At 39.8% G+C, this 16,687-nt stretch overlaps 1 protein-coding gene across 2 annotated transcripts in view; it reads left to right on the top strand.

Annotated features, from left to right (window-relative positions):
* si:ch211-51h4.2 overlaps window positions 1-16,687 on the top strand; it is a 143,360-nt gene that overhangs the window by 100,480 nt on the left and 26,193 nt on the right. For both annotated transcript variants that reach the window (XM_036141614.1, XM_036141615.1), the window contains one exon: window positions 10,523-10,672. In XM_036141614.1, the coding sequence (XP_035997507.1) occupies window positions 10,523-10,672 (150 nt within the window). The remainder of the gene's footprint in view (window positions 1-10,522; window positions 10,673-16,687) is intronic.

Here is a 16,687-nt window from a genome sequence, read left to right as displayed (position 1 = left end):
TTATGTAAATATGCTTTTAACTGCATTTTCAAACTGAGATCTGCTATTTTTTTAGGAGGACTTAAATGCAAGCAGAACCACAGGCTGAGAGGTGAAGGGGACTATTTAATAAAGAAAAATAAGAACTTACAAAGTTAACCCTAACCCTTAGAAAGGAAACGGGGGACTGGCATTGGACAAACAGGCAGTGAACAGGGACACCAAATAAATGGCAGTTTAACAGAAGAATCCAGGGGCTTAAATACTGAGGCAGGGTGGGAGAAAGACAAAGGTGTAATAAATTTCAAAATGTATCAGCTTTGTACGTCTCAGGCAATTTTTCCTAATGTTGCAAAATAAAGGGCAGAATATGCAGTGCCATCAAAATTGGTACATTGGTTTTTACATATATACATGGGAGTAACGTCTGCCCCATTTGTTTCATCATACAGTTGTGCTTCCTTTTCCCAATAAACTACAGTAAGATTAGTCCACAAAGCACCTTATAACAAGCAGCTTTTGTATCAGTACTACAACTTAATGCAGCCGGTGTAAACAGAATGTTTCAGTGTCCGAACCGCTGCAGGCTTTGCTCCTTCTTGCTTTTCTAAACTCACAAACAGGCTGAAAAATCTTTAGTCCTGGTGCATGGGTATAGTCTGCACAGCCATGACAGATTTCACAGAGCTGAACCCCAGAACTGTTTGGTTCTGACCTTTGGTGTACTTTGCTGATTGGCTTCTGGCAAAACATAGTACAGCAGCTCAACACAATAAGTCTATCTCCTCTGGGACACTTCCCTGAGATTTATAAGCTTCTGGCTACATTTTCCCCCTGTTTTTGTGTCCAACCTGCAGTCGACATTGGGAAGGCAGCATCGAGTGGCAAAAGCTCTGTAATAGTAGATTTTTTCCCCCACTTCATTTATTGATTATTTTATAACACTCCGGAGTTGATTCCAATAGGTTTTCTCCCTCCGGTTTCATGCACAAAACTATTATTTTACTTTTATGTTTTTTGTACGTATCTTTATTAAACTGCAGCACATCAGGCTCAAAACTATTAACATTATGTCTGTGAAAACGTGCAGTATGTGGACCCGAGGCTTTGAGCAGGCACAATCAGATTTAACTGCATTTTTGGAACATGCATTTTTGCTCTTCATCCGGTAAATTCTTCCAAAAATGATTTTGACAGAAATCCTGCTGTTAATAGACAGACATTATTAATTGCAGTTAAGCAGGCTGATCCTAAGTGAGTCAGGGTGAAGGAATGAGGTTGCACTATCATCTGGCCTGTCTCTGTCTGCACGTGTATAACCGCTTACTGGTCTTTACAAACATCGGACAGTAAATTGCAGAACACTTCTTATTTGAGGATGCACAGTAAGGAAATCTGCTTCATCGTATTAAGCAGCAGCATCAAGCAAAAAACATATTATTCCTGGTAAATCTAAGCAAGTAGCTGTAGCTACAACTACAGTTGACCACATTTTAATGTGATAACATTTTGGGGCCAAAGATATTTATCTGGTTATCTAACAAAAACATTGTTAGTCAAAACAATGAAATCTTTAATTGACATGGTGCCACCATGTTCCTTACTTTTTTCCTTCCTTAGCATTCTACCCCCTCCTGTGTCCTTCCACCCACCCATCCATTCATCAATCCATCCATCCGTCCATAGGGTTAAGGTTAATCTGTCATATGCAAAAATGATAAAGAGAACTCTAAGCCTCTATTATGATTTTCAGAATTTTCAGATATTTTCTCCGTGTAGAAAAAATTAACCTGGCCAGTCAGATTGATAATGTATAGCGTTCTGCACATATCAGTCTGGGACTGCTTCCATCAAATCTGTTTGGGAAAAGAAGCAGAACTCTCCAAGCTGATTGGGTGAAGCGACACCTAGTGCCCACCTACCAAAGGTTGGTTTTAGCCAATCATAGTATCAAATTAAAACATAAGCACCAGACGTCATGAGAAACCACAACTAGGTAAGCTGGTCAAGGCAGTTCCTGCTGTTCTTCTTCCAAAGAAGAAATCGTGGATTCTTACCAAAATTCATAGCAGCAGCTACGTGTGCGTCCTCTGCTGCCATGTTTTGTTGGTTCGGCTAATGGCTTATCAGCTCTTGCTTCCATTGCACCAGTACGTCCCACCTTAAACCACAATACTGCAACGTGATTGGCCCAAACCGTTTTTGGTTTAGTCACAAACGGTTGAAGATGGATTCTCTTGTGTTTGTGAACGCACATATACAGTGAGAATTCATCTTGCAGGTAAGGTTAAAAAAAAAGCTCTCCAGATCTTGGTTTGGAGAACCATGTCTATCTATCATATATATATATATATATATATATATATATATATATATATATATATATATATATATATATATATATATATATATATATATAATATAATATATAATATATATAATGTCTTTTTTTACTTAGTTTTGTCATGATTTGTCTTAATGAACCCGAACAGAAGCACACACACAGAGCTTGTTTCAGAGTTTTATTTAAGGATGATGGATTGTGGGGTAGAAAACCAGAGTCTGTTACCGGACTGGAGCTGATGGGAGATGAGTGCAGGAGCAGGCTGACGGGAGGAAGCTGGAGGACCGAGGGTGAGCCTTGGGGCGGAAGGAGCCGGGAAATGCTCAGGGTGCAGCAGGCAAAACTGCACCAAGACAAGTTTATTGGGTATTACATTCTAAATATTGTGGAAATAACAGGACACGGATGAAAGTTTGGCAGTTCATCTTAGGCAGCAATATCAGACATACAGGAAGTAACACCCATATAATGTTTGGTTTCTTGTCATCCTTGTTTTATTTTAGCTTGTAAATAGAACGTGACTGCATTCATTTATTTTTAGTGCCAGAGTTAGAGGAACAACCGGTTTTGCACCAGTTCATCTTTAAATCACATTCAAATGAATTAATCAAATCTCATACTGTACATTCTGAACTAAGTTTACAATTCTACTATCATCTAGTCCTTGTTAATTTCTCATACTTATTCTGGGATAAAGTATAATTTGACAGTGGAGGTTTGCTTCTGAAGGGTAATGTTGGACCAGCAAAGAGCCAACACTTCTGCTTTTATTGATCCTTGATCAGGGTCATTAAAAATCACCCAACAGTTTTCAAAAAGCATATCCTGAAAGTACTTTCAAAGTACAGTATATGTTGTTGGTAACGAGTGATTTGTAACGACCCTGATGAAGACTACAAGCCGAACCGAGTTGGTCAGCAAATAAAGTTGCTTTCCTCTAGTTCAAGCATTGCTGGAGTCTTGATCTGAAACACGGGTGGGAATTACAAATTCTGATGGCTTTATAAGGTTTCAGTCAGTTGCCAGTGCAACACTATCAATGTAAGTGAGCTGAAGTGTGTTCGATTTGAATATTACTGAAAGATGATCAGTGTACCTCCCTCTGTGAGGCTGTTTAAACTGTCTAACTACAATTTATTTTGATGGGTAGAAAACATGTTCCACTGACAGCTTTTTAGATATTTATTTCATGAAAGCTTTTTGTGGCATAACAAGATAACTTTAGAGCCTTCTATCCTTCATCTGTAATGATCTTTTAAAGTGAAATGCATCCATTAATATTGTGCCTTTTATAAGACTGATTATTGTGACTCAGCTTCTCATTGAAATCAGTTCATCTTACAACCATGTGAGGTATTTATTGATTTAATAATGTCTGACATATTTGAAGCAAATAAAGTGAAAAAAGGTGTGGAGATGTGAGTTTCTGCATTTAAATTTAGGTTGTGCTTTTCACAAAAAGTTTGACATCTGTGAGCCTTTGTTCACAAATGACTGGAATCAGAGCCCTTTATCCGGCACAGATGCAAATGCCCTTTCTCCCGTTCCCCACGACTCCCTCTCTCTTTTGGGGGTCCTTTTCTAGCTTGACGTCCTGGTAAGCAATTTCCTCTTACTCCATCTTTCAGAACATAATTTTGATTGATAATTATCGTTGGGGACATAATTCTGTTGGGCCACCCTGCAGAGTGAAAGACTAGTAGAATAAAATAGAAATGGTGTGTTGTTGGGTGCATTCGTGCGAAGCCACAACAAATGAAAGGATAAATCTCTCAGAGCTGCGCTGCCGACTCCAACCAACAGCTGCAGAGAGGAGAAAGCTCGCTTGTTTGTCGCTCGCCCCTCCTCTCTCCTTCTGCGGTTTGTGGCCTTTATAGCCCTCAGTTCTAAGCAAAGAATTTTTGATTCAGCTTCAGGGTCTCAGTCTGGTGTTTTATTGTCACTTAGAAAACTTTCAAAGCCCTGTTATATCCTGACGGATTATCAGGCTGATTTTAAACAAACTTAAAAAGCTGTCACATCTGAGAGAAAATCCCCATGGGGTTTTTGGTTTGACCTCCTGGTCAACTATCATCTCTCATAAAATTCACAGCCCAGATCTGATAACGTTTAATGGTTACCGCCTCGCCTCATGCCTGCAGCGTGATGTCACTCTAGGAGTCTGAATGTTACGGACAGCAGCAGCAGGGAGGGATGTCTTGAGTTGGATTTTGTGGAAAGTGAATGATCATTTATGACTGATCTCTCAAGATAAGATTCAGTGTCTGAAAGAGAAAGTTTCTTTCTTGTTTTGGTGGGTTTTGTTTATTTCAGAATACTAATATAGGTACGGATGGAGACAGATTTGGTGGTACAACTTTAATGGATAATGTAGTTTGTTTCATATTTAACACTAATCAGACTTTTCAACGTGGGTTCAGTTGAATATTTCATAAAATGAAAGATGCTCTATTTAGGTTAATATTTCCCAGTGTGACATTTGCATTTACCAACAGGCAGTTTGACCCGCTCTTCCTGAGCAAACTGCTCAAGTTGTGTCAGCTTTGAAGAGCAGCGTCTCCACACTGCAGTGTTCCACAGATGTTCAACAGGATTAACATCTGGGCTCATGGAGGTCCAGTGTGTATTTCACAGCCATTCTTGTTTCCTTGTAGCTGTTTTGGGTTATTATCCTGTTGGAGGACCATGACGTGGCCTGGGGAGACTGAATCTTTTGATATTGGGTACTAGGTTTCACTTCAAGATGCCCCATTAGTCCTAAGGATTCTTTGTGCCTTGCCCAGATTCGAGGTTCCACATGTCAGACGCAGGAAAACAAAACTGGTCCCCCTCCATGTTCTTCAATAGGTGCCTTGTGTTAAAACATTCATTTTGCCTTTTGTCATTTAGAGGTGATGTACCCAGTCAAAAAAAAAAAAAAAAAAACTCAATTTTTTTTCTCATCACTCCTAAACAAATTCTCCCTGTAACTTTTAGTCTTTTCAAACAGATTTTTTATTTTAGCCTTGATGCCTTTTATACTTTTTTTCTGGGCTACATGGCAGTGCTGTTGCTCTACAGAAAAAAGGTGTTGAATTTGAATCCCAGTCTGGACTCTTTCTGGATGCAATTTGCATGTTATGCCTGTGCAGGTTCTTTGTTCTGTCTGGGTACTCCAGCTTCTTCAAACACGTTCCAATATGCACGTTAGGTTGTTTGGTCTCTCTAAGATGCTGTTGGCAGGAGTCCATGATGGTGTGTCCTGTTTGTTTTTTGTTGCCCTGTGATGAACTGATGACCTGTCAAGGGTGTACCCCACCTATTGCACAATGACTGGACATACATACCAGCCCCCTGCAACGCCGCATGGATAAGCACTGATAGATAGATAGATAGATAGATAGATAGATAGATAGATAGATAGATAGATAGATAGATAGATAGATAGATAGATAGATAGATAGATAGATAGATAGATAGATAGATAGATAGATAGATAGATAGATAGATAGATAGATAGATAGATAGATAGATAGATAGCAGAACAGATAGCAGAAACACAGAGGTCAGCAGCTCAAAGCAGGGATTTCACCGTCTCAACGCAGAGAAAGGCATTGGTATTCCATTGCCTTGAAAAAATGAAATCAAATTAAAACACCTGGTTTTAACACCTGAAAAAAATAGGAGAACATTACCTATAGCTTAAAGCACTGAATGTGAAATAGCATTGCTATTCCTGACTTAGCTCTCCATCATAGCAAGCCTTGTGGGTTAAGAAATCCAATCAAATTGTCACAACCGAGTTAACGGGTGACAGGCTGGATCTGGAGGCTGACGCTGTACACCACCCGCTACCTGTAACATCAGCTAGCTCGCATTAGTCAGGGAGTCTTAAATCTTGGGGTGATGAGCTGAAGACGTAGTTTGGGGTGCGTTATACTGGAAGATAAATAGACTAAATTTAGATCTCCCTCCATCTTACATTAATCATTTTAGTAACTGCTTATCAATGCTCAAATGAAAATGTTAACACATGATCACACAGCTTTTACTCACTGGAACTTTTTACCACAGACATACTTGTTTTTCCATTTCCTCTATATAAGTAAACAAAAAAGAGGCTTCTCCCTCTTCTCATTAAACCTCTGCAGCAATGTGAAGGCAGTCGGAGAGGTGCTGATAAACCTGCTGCGGTGCAACATCAGAGGGCAGCGCTTTTCAACACAGTTATCCACTGTTTTTAATGAAGTCACATCCAAATGGTAGCAGGAAACTAACAAAATAACCTTGTACACCTCTGCACACACTGGGACTACTAAACTGCCTGGTATTCCCTTCAGGAAGCTTCGAATCCCTGTTGCCCACCAGTCCTGAAATTACAGTTTCAGCATTTTATTCTCAAAATATATCATGCCACAAGCCTTGCTGTTACCACACACACTACAGTAGAATTCAAATGAAACGCCAAAAAGCATGTGAAGAAAATGTGAGCGTCTAAAACAACCTGAGGATAAAACGATCGGTTAAAACAAAGAGAAGTTGTTGTTTTCACTGTCAACCCGTTTTCCCTGATCGCTCTCTGCTCTCTAAATTCTGCCCTGATGCGTCTCGCAGCAGGAGATGCAGCAGGGGGCACGATAAACTCAAAAGCTATGCAGCACGTAACCCAGCAAACACACACTGCTGGGGGACAGTGTTGACTGGGATCCCTTTGGCCAGTTCGGCAATGAGAAACCAGATCAGCTTGAACCGGTGTTGGAGGGAAGAAAAGAGCTCACTCTTTGGTGCTAAGCAAAAACGTAAAGTTAAAAGTTCAAAAACAAGACTGAAAAATCCTCCTCCAATGAGACTCACAGGTTCCAGCATCATTCTCTCCACCCTGCTGCTTTGCTGGCTGAAATTCCGATTATTTTCACCTTAAAATCAACGGGTCACACGTAGTCCCTTTGAGACCTTTAAAGTGGTAAGACCGTTTGGCTGTCAGGCTCAGGGTTGGTTAAACTGCCACACCTCCGTAGCTCCCCAGGCTCCAGGTCCGACTCAGAACCCTTAAGCCAGCCCTGCTGCAGTCTAAGTGAAAAGCATCTAAGCTTTTCTTTTTCATGCTCCAGCATTTTGCTCTCTCAGTAGTGCTGCTATTAAAGGAAATTGCAATTAAAAGATCAGTTATTTCGGAGAAAGAATTTTGTTTTTTAATGATGACTGCTGTTTGAAACAGGGCTGGCTGATCAATATTCCTTCCTCTGTAAACAGCTCACTCACACTTTGAGCCCTGAAGGTGTAACCATCTTCTATTTTTTTTTTCACTTTAAATCAGACTAGAGTGTTTTATGTCTGATAGGATTACCCACATTATTCCTACTTGCTAAATACTAGCATTTCTTTTTTTTTTTGGATTTGTTCAATTTCTTTGAAGTCAGAAGTTTGTCTGAGAGGACTGAGCAGACATAGACACACTGGTACAGCAGTACTTTCTATGCTGAAGAGAAAGTTAAGTGTTAATGATGGTAGTCGCTTCTCTACTGTTCTCTTCTTGGAGAAACACAGATAAACAGAACTGGCTCTGATCCAGTTATAAAATCTATATGTTGAAAAACAGCAAACAGCAATAGCTGCCCCCATTGCTTAATCTAGCAGAGACACAGGGTAAACGTTGCCAAGGTTTTTATGCCCTTAAGGTGGACAAAGTACAAATATATATTTATATTTTTTGCTGGGTTAAATAGGGGTGACAATCAGTGGGGTACGTTCTTAAATAATCTGGTTGTGAATGGGTCTAAAATACAAGATGAAGGTTTAGATGAGGTTTGATGAGTGAGAGGTTTTGATGTGACCATTTAAATTGTATTTTTTGTAACGATGTATTGTTCATTGTATTGAGATTTTCATGATCTACCCTTTTTAGGTTGGCTATTAATTGGCTGAATTCGGGCCGTGGCAAAGACACTGTCTCTGTGGGTAGCAGTACAGAGGCTGCAGACAGCAGTGGTGTTAACATCTGTTATTTTGAACTGATTATGCTGCCTTTCCAGTCTAGACAAGGTATACCGAGGCTTTAAGGTGATTTGAGTCCTTTCTGAAAGATGTTGAAGAAAATATCAGTTTCCCCAAGCTATATGAAGCATAGATTAACCACTGCTGCCCCTCCCCTACTTGTTGCTATACGCTGCTGCTTAGCTGGCTGGAAAAAGCCTGCTACACATTCCCTTTTGCAGAAACACACATTCAGCTGTTTGGAAATATTTCAAGTTGTATTGAAACTTTCAGTAGTTAGTCATCAAACTGCTTCAGGCAATATATTGTTTTGGCAGTCCTGCTGAGAATTAGCCTGGCCAGCCAGACTAAACTTACACCATATACACAACGTATCATTCTAGTGAGGAGCTGGTAGAGTCTGATTTCAAAAGCGGGACTAACAGGGTCAGCATCATCATCTTAGAACCAATCTGGTAACTATGGATGAGATGCAAAAAAACTCCAGGCGACGTGCTCTGTTTTTTCTATTTGTAGTCCGTGAGACATGTCATGCCATTGAGCAAACTCTACAGAGAACAATTTATTGCCGCATTTGTCTAAAAAAATCGGAGAATACATGGTGTGCTCACATGCACTTTCTTAATCTTCCAAGGCAGCAAGCAACAAAAATCTCAGTATGTATCTTGACTGTTATGGTAGCAGAAAATGACTGCTGCATTATGGGTAAATCTGCCACTGAGAGTGACGTGTTGTAAGATCCCGCCTCCTGCGCTGTGAATGATCCGGCCTGTTTTGGACCGGTGGTACTGGAACCTTACCAGACTGATTCACGCTCCATGTAATTCAGTCTGGCTGGCCAAGCTAGCCGAGAATAAGCAGGCCTATAGCTACAGCGCTAGCTGTCAAAACTAGAGAATTATAAATATTTCAAAACATTTAGCTAAGAATTACCAAATAGAGATTTTAATATTATGTTTGTCATACTCCCACATAGGTTAAAAAGTGGGTTTAGGTCAACAAAGTAAATTGTTTTGTCAATCATGGATTTCAACCCTATAGAGAATTTGTGAGCAGAGTAAGACAGATTCTGCAAAATCATTTGCCTGGAGAGAAAAAGGTGAACACTATGAGTTCTTTGTGATTGCCAACAGTGAAGCATCCTGATACAATCAGTATGTGGAGCAGCTTCTCATGCGTCAATAGAAATCTGCTGAAAGTGTGGCCATGAATGAAAAGCGGAGTCAAAATATCCAGAGAAGATTTGGTGATGATGTGCATGATGGAGCGGCATGTCAAGGCAAACACGAAGGGAAAGTTGCTGAAAGATCAGAAAATTAACAATGACATAATACAGCAAGAATCAGCCATCGTCAGTCAGGGTTTGGACCAGAACATAATATTCCTCATGCCAGTATCAGGGATGTTGAGGACTGAAGGTTAGCAACTAAAGCGGGCATCCTTTCCAGCTATTAAATTCATTGAAAAATGTTTGATGAAGTGAAACATTCCTACATCTGAAAAAAGAGAGAGGAATGTAAATGTAATGACTTTAGCTGACAATGTATACTGCAAAACATAGACTAAATATATATTCAATTCTCCAAATAACTTAAAGATTTGAATAATAAGAATATTCTGTTCTTTGTCTGTCTCCAGTACTTTCCATGTAACCACAAATAGAGTGGGTTTAGAAGTCTGGGGGCTGAGGAGCGAGTTGGGTCAGGGTGGGGCGAGGTTTTGGGGGGTTAAGGTCATCACCACCCCCATGTTGAAGACCACTGGTTTAAATCATTCCCAGAAATCCCACCTGCCTGCAGGTGCAATGTCCAAAAGGATAATCAGTGATTTTCACTTCTCCTATATATGGTCATACAGTTGTGTCTGATCTGCACACTGTTAATGATCACGGGATTATGAACCAGAAAAGAGGATATTTTTTTAATTTGCACATAATGCATGTAATACATAGTACAAAAAGTGGATTTTTTTTAGTATTTTACCTGTCTAGAAGCTGCCAGAGCTAATCAAGGGAAACGAGCTTCATTACCAGACTGACACAGTCCTTGCTGACACTCTGGGCTAAAAACGGTAGCATGTGACTCATTCATGTATGTAACACAAATTATATTTACTTAGTAACTTTCGGTGTGTGTGTGTGTGTGTGTGTGTGTGTGTGTGTGTGTGTGTGTGTGTGTGTGTGTGTGTGTGTGTGTGTGTGTGTGTGTGTGTGTGTGTGTTCACTAGGTGTTGGGCAGTGCTTGAGATTGTCCCACAGACGTCACTACCAGAGAGGAGGATGGCAGTTGCATCATCACTCCAGGCCACCTCCAGCAACCTCTCTACTCCTTCTTCCTCAGCCTCCCCTCTGCTGTTCTCCAACATCTCATTGGAGGAGTAAGTGTTGACTCCAACTCTCCAAATCTCCTGCTGTTATACTCCTCCATGGCTTGATGTGAAAAGCCTGATTTTTCCTGACAGAAGTAACATGTGTGGGCTGCGTCTGAACAAGAACTCGAAGGTTCAAAACACACCCGTGTTGACTCATAGTGGTCCAGTTTCATAAATAATGTATCGTAATTTTGGTCTGTATAGTCGAGGTCGATGATGAACATTTCATCTGACACTCCTAGCTGTAAACATGTTTATTTCTGCTGTAAGGGTGGCCAAGTTTTAATACGGGTCTATGGGATGGGACAGTTTTGAAGCCAGCATCACGTGACCCTTCTGTAATTTTAGCTCTTGAGTGGTGGCTTTGTTTGTCCAGTCAGTGGACAAACAAACCTCTCCACAACTTTCCTCCAGCCTCAGAGGCCTTCACACAAAGCTATATTTATACTGAACTGTTTAATAAGAAGGTGAGTTCTGAAACACGAATAGTGCTCCAGAATTTATTTAGGTGTACAAATAGATATATAGAATTGCTGTTTTCAAGTTTCTGTTTAAATAGTTAAATTCTAATTCATTCGAATTTAGCTTTAACTAGGTTTGGCAGGTGTCTATGATTCTCTTAAAATAGCCTTTAAGTGTTGGTTGTGAAATAAAGCTCCCAGTATCTTACAGACCTCAGAACGGCTGGTTGAACAGTGTCAGACTGAGGCAGTACAGTTGTAGCATCAGATGGCTTCATCAAAGGCTGCTTACTGTTGCTGGACGCCCAACTTTCTGATTCCAAACAGATCCTCTCAGAGACTTTCTTGACGGCATAGGTATGAAAATTGAGGCGGACAGTTAATTCGTCCACCGTAAGGTCCACTTGCTCTTTTCATCTTGAATCGAAAATTGTTCGGCTGGACTGAGACAGTGTGGTGCAGTGCTGCCGACGGAATCCTTCGCTGGTACAAAAGGTGGAATAACACACTGTCAAAGAACATTTCTGAGCACAAGGATCTTTTTATGGCATTTTATTGTCAACACCCATTCTGAGAGCATAAAAAGGCAGCAGCAGATTTCCATTTGTGGTTCTGACTGGATGATTCTATTACGCTGATAGCCAAGAGTGACAGTGATGATACATCAGCAGAAAATTGTGTGAATGTGTGCAATTAAAAGCTCTTGTGCAGAATATGTAATTATTTCAAAGCATCTTTGGATTGTAATGGTTCCCTGGCTCAGGCCTTCCTTTTCCATTAAAGACTCTTTTATTACACTGATTTGACAAAAAAGAAAAACTTTCATTCTGATTGCTTGGCATGAATTTTTATTTCTGTTATTTTTCTCCCGCTACCCATCACTGTTCATTGTTCATCTTTTTAAAAAAACATAGAGCTGTGACTGTGACCCATATGGCTTCAACACCTTCAATGAAGGGTACATTTTCCTCCCTGCCTGGCAGAGTTTCAGTTAAACAACATTGCCCTCTTGTGGATTTCTGTAAATTGGTAGTGGAGGGGGGGAAACCATCTGTTCAGAGCACATGATTGTTTATACCTTCACAAATCCCTTTATTTTAACCTTGTTTCACCTCATCTGTTGAGACTTTTGAAGCAGTTATGGGCTCTTAACACTGTTTAGCTGTGGTAGAAGTGGTGTTAACAAAGATGAAAGCGAGCGCAGGGAATTGTGCAGCCTCGTAGCTTGCATCAGAACCAGCAGTTTGCTTCAAGATATGTTGCACCTTTATTATTAGGACTTTTGGATGGGTGAAGGTTATTGTGTTTCTCATCTGAGCTATTTTAAGCAGTTTACAACAGTTTCATATAGTGGGCATGATTTAGATTTTCATTTGGGGCTTTATATAACATTTGAATTATTGTTGACTTTGCAAGGTGAAATGTTTAGGATTTAGTAATCTTTATATAACTCTTATAGTAACCTTTTTACAGAATTTTAATAGTGAGTACTTTATGAAAGTACATTATTTCAAATTAGAAACAATTCATTTAACACAAATTGGGAAAAAAAGAAAAGTCTCATTTTATTACAATTCAAATGATACACACAGGCTTAGTTATATGCATACTTATCTAATTGTGTCTTTTAGCAAGTTGCTAAAGATGAGAATAGGTAAAACCTTTTTTAACTGGTTGTTTTTCTGTACCAGATCCTGCCTTTAAGCATAGTGCAGAGTTTTTTTTCTCAATAAAGTACAGTTTGTGACCCTTCGAAATTCTTCATGTTTCTGGACAGATGTTTTATGGTCAGATACGAAAAAGATTGACTTGTTTGGCTGTATTATTTGAAATTGTCAAATATAAAAATAAATTCATACGTGGGTCCCTAGTTCTAGTTCATTGAAGCTGTTTGTTGTGTAATCCATCTCGCCTGAAACAAATACAGTTTAAAAGAGATAGCTACAAGTCTAAGTAGATGCCACACTCACACTCACCGGTTCTCATTCTAACCTTCAGTTGTACTGTTTGCCAGCCAGTTGCCTGCCAGGTCCTTTTGTTAGCATTAGCAAACATTTAACTTACTTGTCCAGAAGGAAAGTGGCAACCTCAGTGTGGCTTCGTAGCCCCTTTGCTTCCTTTCCCTTTCCCGTTTACACCAATGCTTAAAAGCTTTACTGATGTCACCTTTGTTTTGCTTCTTTTTTTTTTTTTGGTACGCTTCATTCTGAGAAATGTAATGCTAACAAAAAGCCATTTCTCACAGAGCTACTGATGACCTAGTGGTGCCTGAGCTCTGTCTCGTGTGACGTCAACCTACAGAATCCTGTCGTGTCGACAACTGCATTGTAACCAGAAGTAAATGTTTATATATATTGTATCCCTCAACATTAATAAAACAATTTTTTATACACTATATTTTTCAGCAAAATTTATATTTTTATTCTACATTTTGCTTCATTTTGATAAAAAATAATTGTAGCCATGACAAAAAATTATTTCTAAAAGCTTTAAACTAAGATAACGTCAGTTTTGATGATTGTATGTGAGCTTTTTACCCACGTTGAACACGTAGGTGTGTATCCCCCATTCATGAGGATTGTTGCTTTTGAATTGCAGGACATTTGTCACACAGTAGTTTTGAATACATTTGGAAGACAGAGTCACAGTTTTTTGCAGATGAAGGCAAAGCCTTAAGGTCTTACTTAGCTCCTACCCTGTGACACTTACTCTCTCATAGTAAAACAGCCTTTAAACAGCTGTAAAACAGACATGTAAACACCGGGTGTTAATGTGGGCCTCACAGGTAGTAAGGAGAAACAGAGCAGACTAACACTGAATGTCTCTTATTGAACTGATTTACAATAAAGGAGGTTTTCAAGTTAGATAGATGTTGAGGTTTTTGGAGTGAGTGATGTAATCAATGGATTTAAAACAAAGCTGTTCTGTTTTCAAGTCAAGGGCTTTGAAAGGAAATCTGTTGGGATTTGGAGCCAGATAAACAGAAGGGAAATTAATGCCTCAGTATCAAGGATTATGCAAGATTGCTAAACATTAATACTCTATGACTATACTGCAATGCAGAATTAGATCTTGGTTTTTAAATGACTTTCATTTCAATTGTCTGGCTTATTACAGATAAAGTAAACGATATAAATATGAGATTTTAAATGAACCAGAGGATTTTTATTGCCAACCAATAATCAAGTTTCATTAATGGGCTCTCTGTGTTCTTTAGAGCTCCAGGTGTTCTGTGATGGGATATTAGATGGAAGACAAATTAGACCCATATGTTGTATGAGTCTAAAAATGTTGTTGTGATTGTAGGCTTTGAGGGGGAATGTAGCTGTGTTGTTGGCTGTTCACATTTTTGCTCTGGATGATATTTCTATTTTAGACCAAGTCAAATTGCAAATAGATGATGAAAAATTCCTGACCTGAAACCATAAAGTCTTTGGTTATAGACTACAGTGTAGGTGTGTGGATAAACCATATATAGCCAAAAACACTGGGTCACCCAGCCAAATCATTAATTACAGTTGTTGTAATCAACTCCGTGGCTCCAGATGTATAAAGCCCAGTGAGGTGCAGACTGCTTCTACAAACATCAGTGCCAGAATGGGTCGGTGTCAGGAGCTCAGTGAATTCAAGTGTGGTACCATGATAGGATGCCAGCTGTACAATAGGTCTGAAATACATTCCTGTCATGAAATTTCTTTGTTACTAAACATTCCAAGTGAACTTTTAGTGGCATTATAGCAGCAGAAACAACAGAAACCGAGCAAGTTGACATCAACAGTCTGTAATGCACCTGACAAAACAGGGAACCTAATATTCAAGCCTGACACAGTGTTGTGTTTTAAATGTGTTTATTGACAAAGACCTGGGGCAGACAGGAAACCTATGCAGGAGCAAGCTGGAGATCTTAGCAGTGAAAAGAGCTGGCTTACTCACTGCAGTGGATACAGACAGGATGGCTGAGGCTTGATCTAAGTCCGAGGAACAGGGTTGGGTCATGCACAGTAGATCTGACAGATCCAAAGGACCAGGCACACCTCATGGTTGTGATACAGTTCCAAGTTGTGGTCCAAAAACTTTATTGAACCATTACATTCACCATTACTTCCGTAAACAGTGCACTGCTGTATGACGTCTCCTTTTGTTATCTGTACATTTGGGTCCCTTTGCGGTCTAGAACCATTCTGACAGAAGTCTTATGACAGCCGCATTTTAATAGTAGTATGAAAGGCCACCTCAAAAAAATCAAATTTCAGCATAAAATTGGAATTGAGCACCAAGTGCAGTGTGAACGTTGCCTTAGTCTCCTTTCCTCAACCCCCTGCATTCAACCTGTCTCAGTTTTTTCCCATTTTCCGACGATTACTCTCACCTGCATTCAATCAGTGCCACTCTCCGCTTGTCCCCTCAGTATCCTTACTCACTGGCTCTGTCCAAATACCCTTAATAATAGCTTCTTGCTCCTATTCCTAGCTCCTGTTCCTTGAACTTTCATGGGGTCAAAAGTAAGAGCTCTCTCGTGGGGAGGAAAGGAGCTTCAGACTGCTGTGCCGAATTCAGACAGCCTTTAACTCTGACATCGTTACGAGAAAGTGTTTGCTCTCTGCTCTCCGGACGTTTTCCTTGATTTTCATGAGGGGACTGTGATGAGGCTTCTTAGCACCAGTAAAGGACGTTGCTCAGTTCCTAGTCAAAACTAGCCATGGGAGGGAGCATACAGGCTACTTTTTCTACAATCTTCCTTACTGACTAATCTATTCGGACGCTGACGCACTTCCGCTTTGGCTAAAGAGTCCTTGCTCCATAAAGGTATTAATCTGCTCTGGACTCAGTTTTCCTGGCTGTTACCCTGCTATTTTTCTGCCTGTTTTTTTCCAGTAATTTGTTCCATGACAGGTTCTGCCGTGACTTCTTCTCTAAGTTTCTTTTTTATTTATTTAAAAATTATTTTGGCTATAGCTACGTGCTGCATTTAGGTCCTCCTTCAACCAGACCATGACCCATTGCTGAATTTGGAAGAAAGTAAATGGCTGTGAGGCCTCAAAGCTCTTAAGTTTACAGCCAAGAGTGTTTAAGGTGCTTTTTATAATCCACAGTAAGCGCGAGTACCACTGCCCCCACTCAGCCAAGGGAAGGAAAATTGCTCACATTTAAGCACACATTGGAAGTTGGACTAGATTTTTTTCTTTCGCTCCAGGTATCAGTCAAAAGGATTCTACAATGTGAAGAAAAATCTAATCATTAACATAAGTCTTGGCGTACAGGGACCTAACATTTAGCAGAGCAAACTTGATTAAAGTGCTTTTGACATCAGAGAAGGTCAGCAATGAAGATGTGGAGGTGAGCATAATCAAATTAGAATAGATGGTGCAAAATGTGTAATGGGTAGAGGGTGTTTATTTTTAGAGGTATAAAGGAAAGACTCTTTGAAATGTCAAAAGAAATATTTGTACAGAATGTGGAACTGGAGGAGTGAGCAGGAGAACAAAATAATTATTGGTACGGGATAGAATCATTCATATAAACGAGTGCTAGGACGTTCTCATTACAGTTTAATGTATCC

Source organism: Fundulus heteroclitus, chromosome 9, assembly GCF_011125445.2.
Source record: "Fundulus heteroclitus isolate FHET01 chromosome 9, MU-UCD_Fhet_4.1, whole genome shotgun sequence".
In the NCBI taxonomy this organism is placed as follows: domain Eukaryota; kingdom Metazoa; phylum Chordata; class Actinopteri; order Cyprinodontiformes; family Fundulidae; genus Fundulus; species Fundulus heteroclitus.
This window is presented reverse-complemented; position numbering and strand designations above follow the sequence as displayed.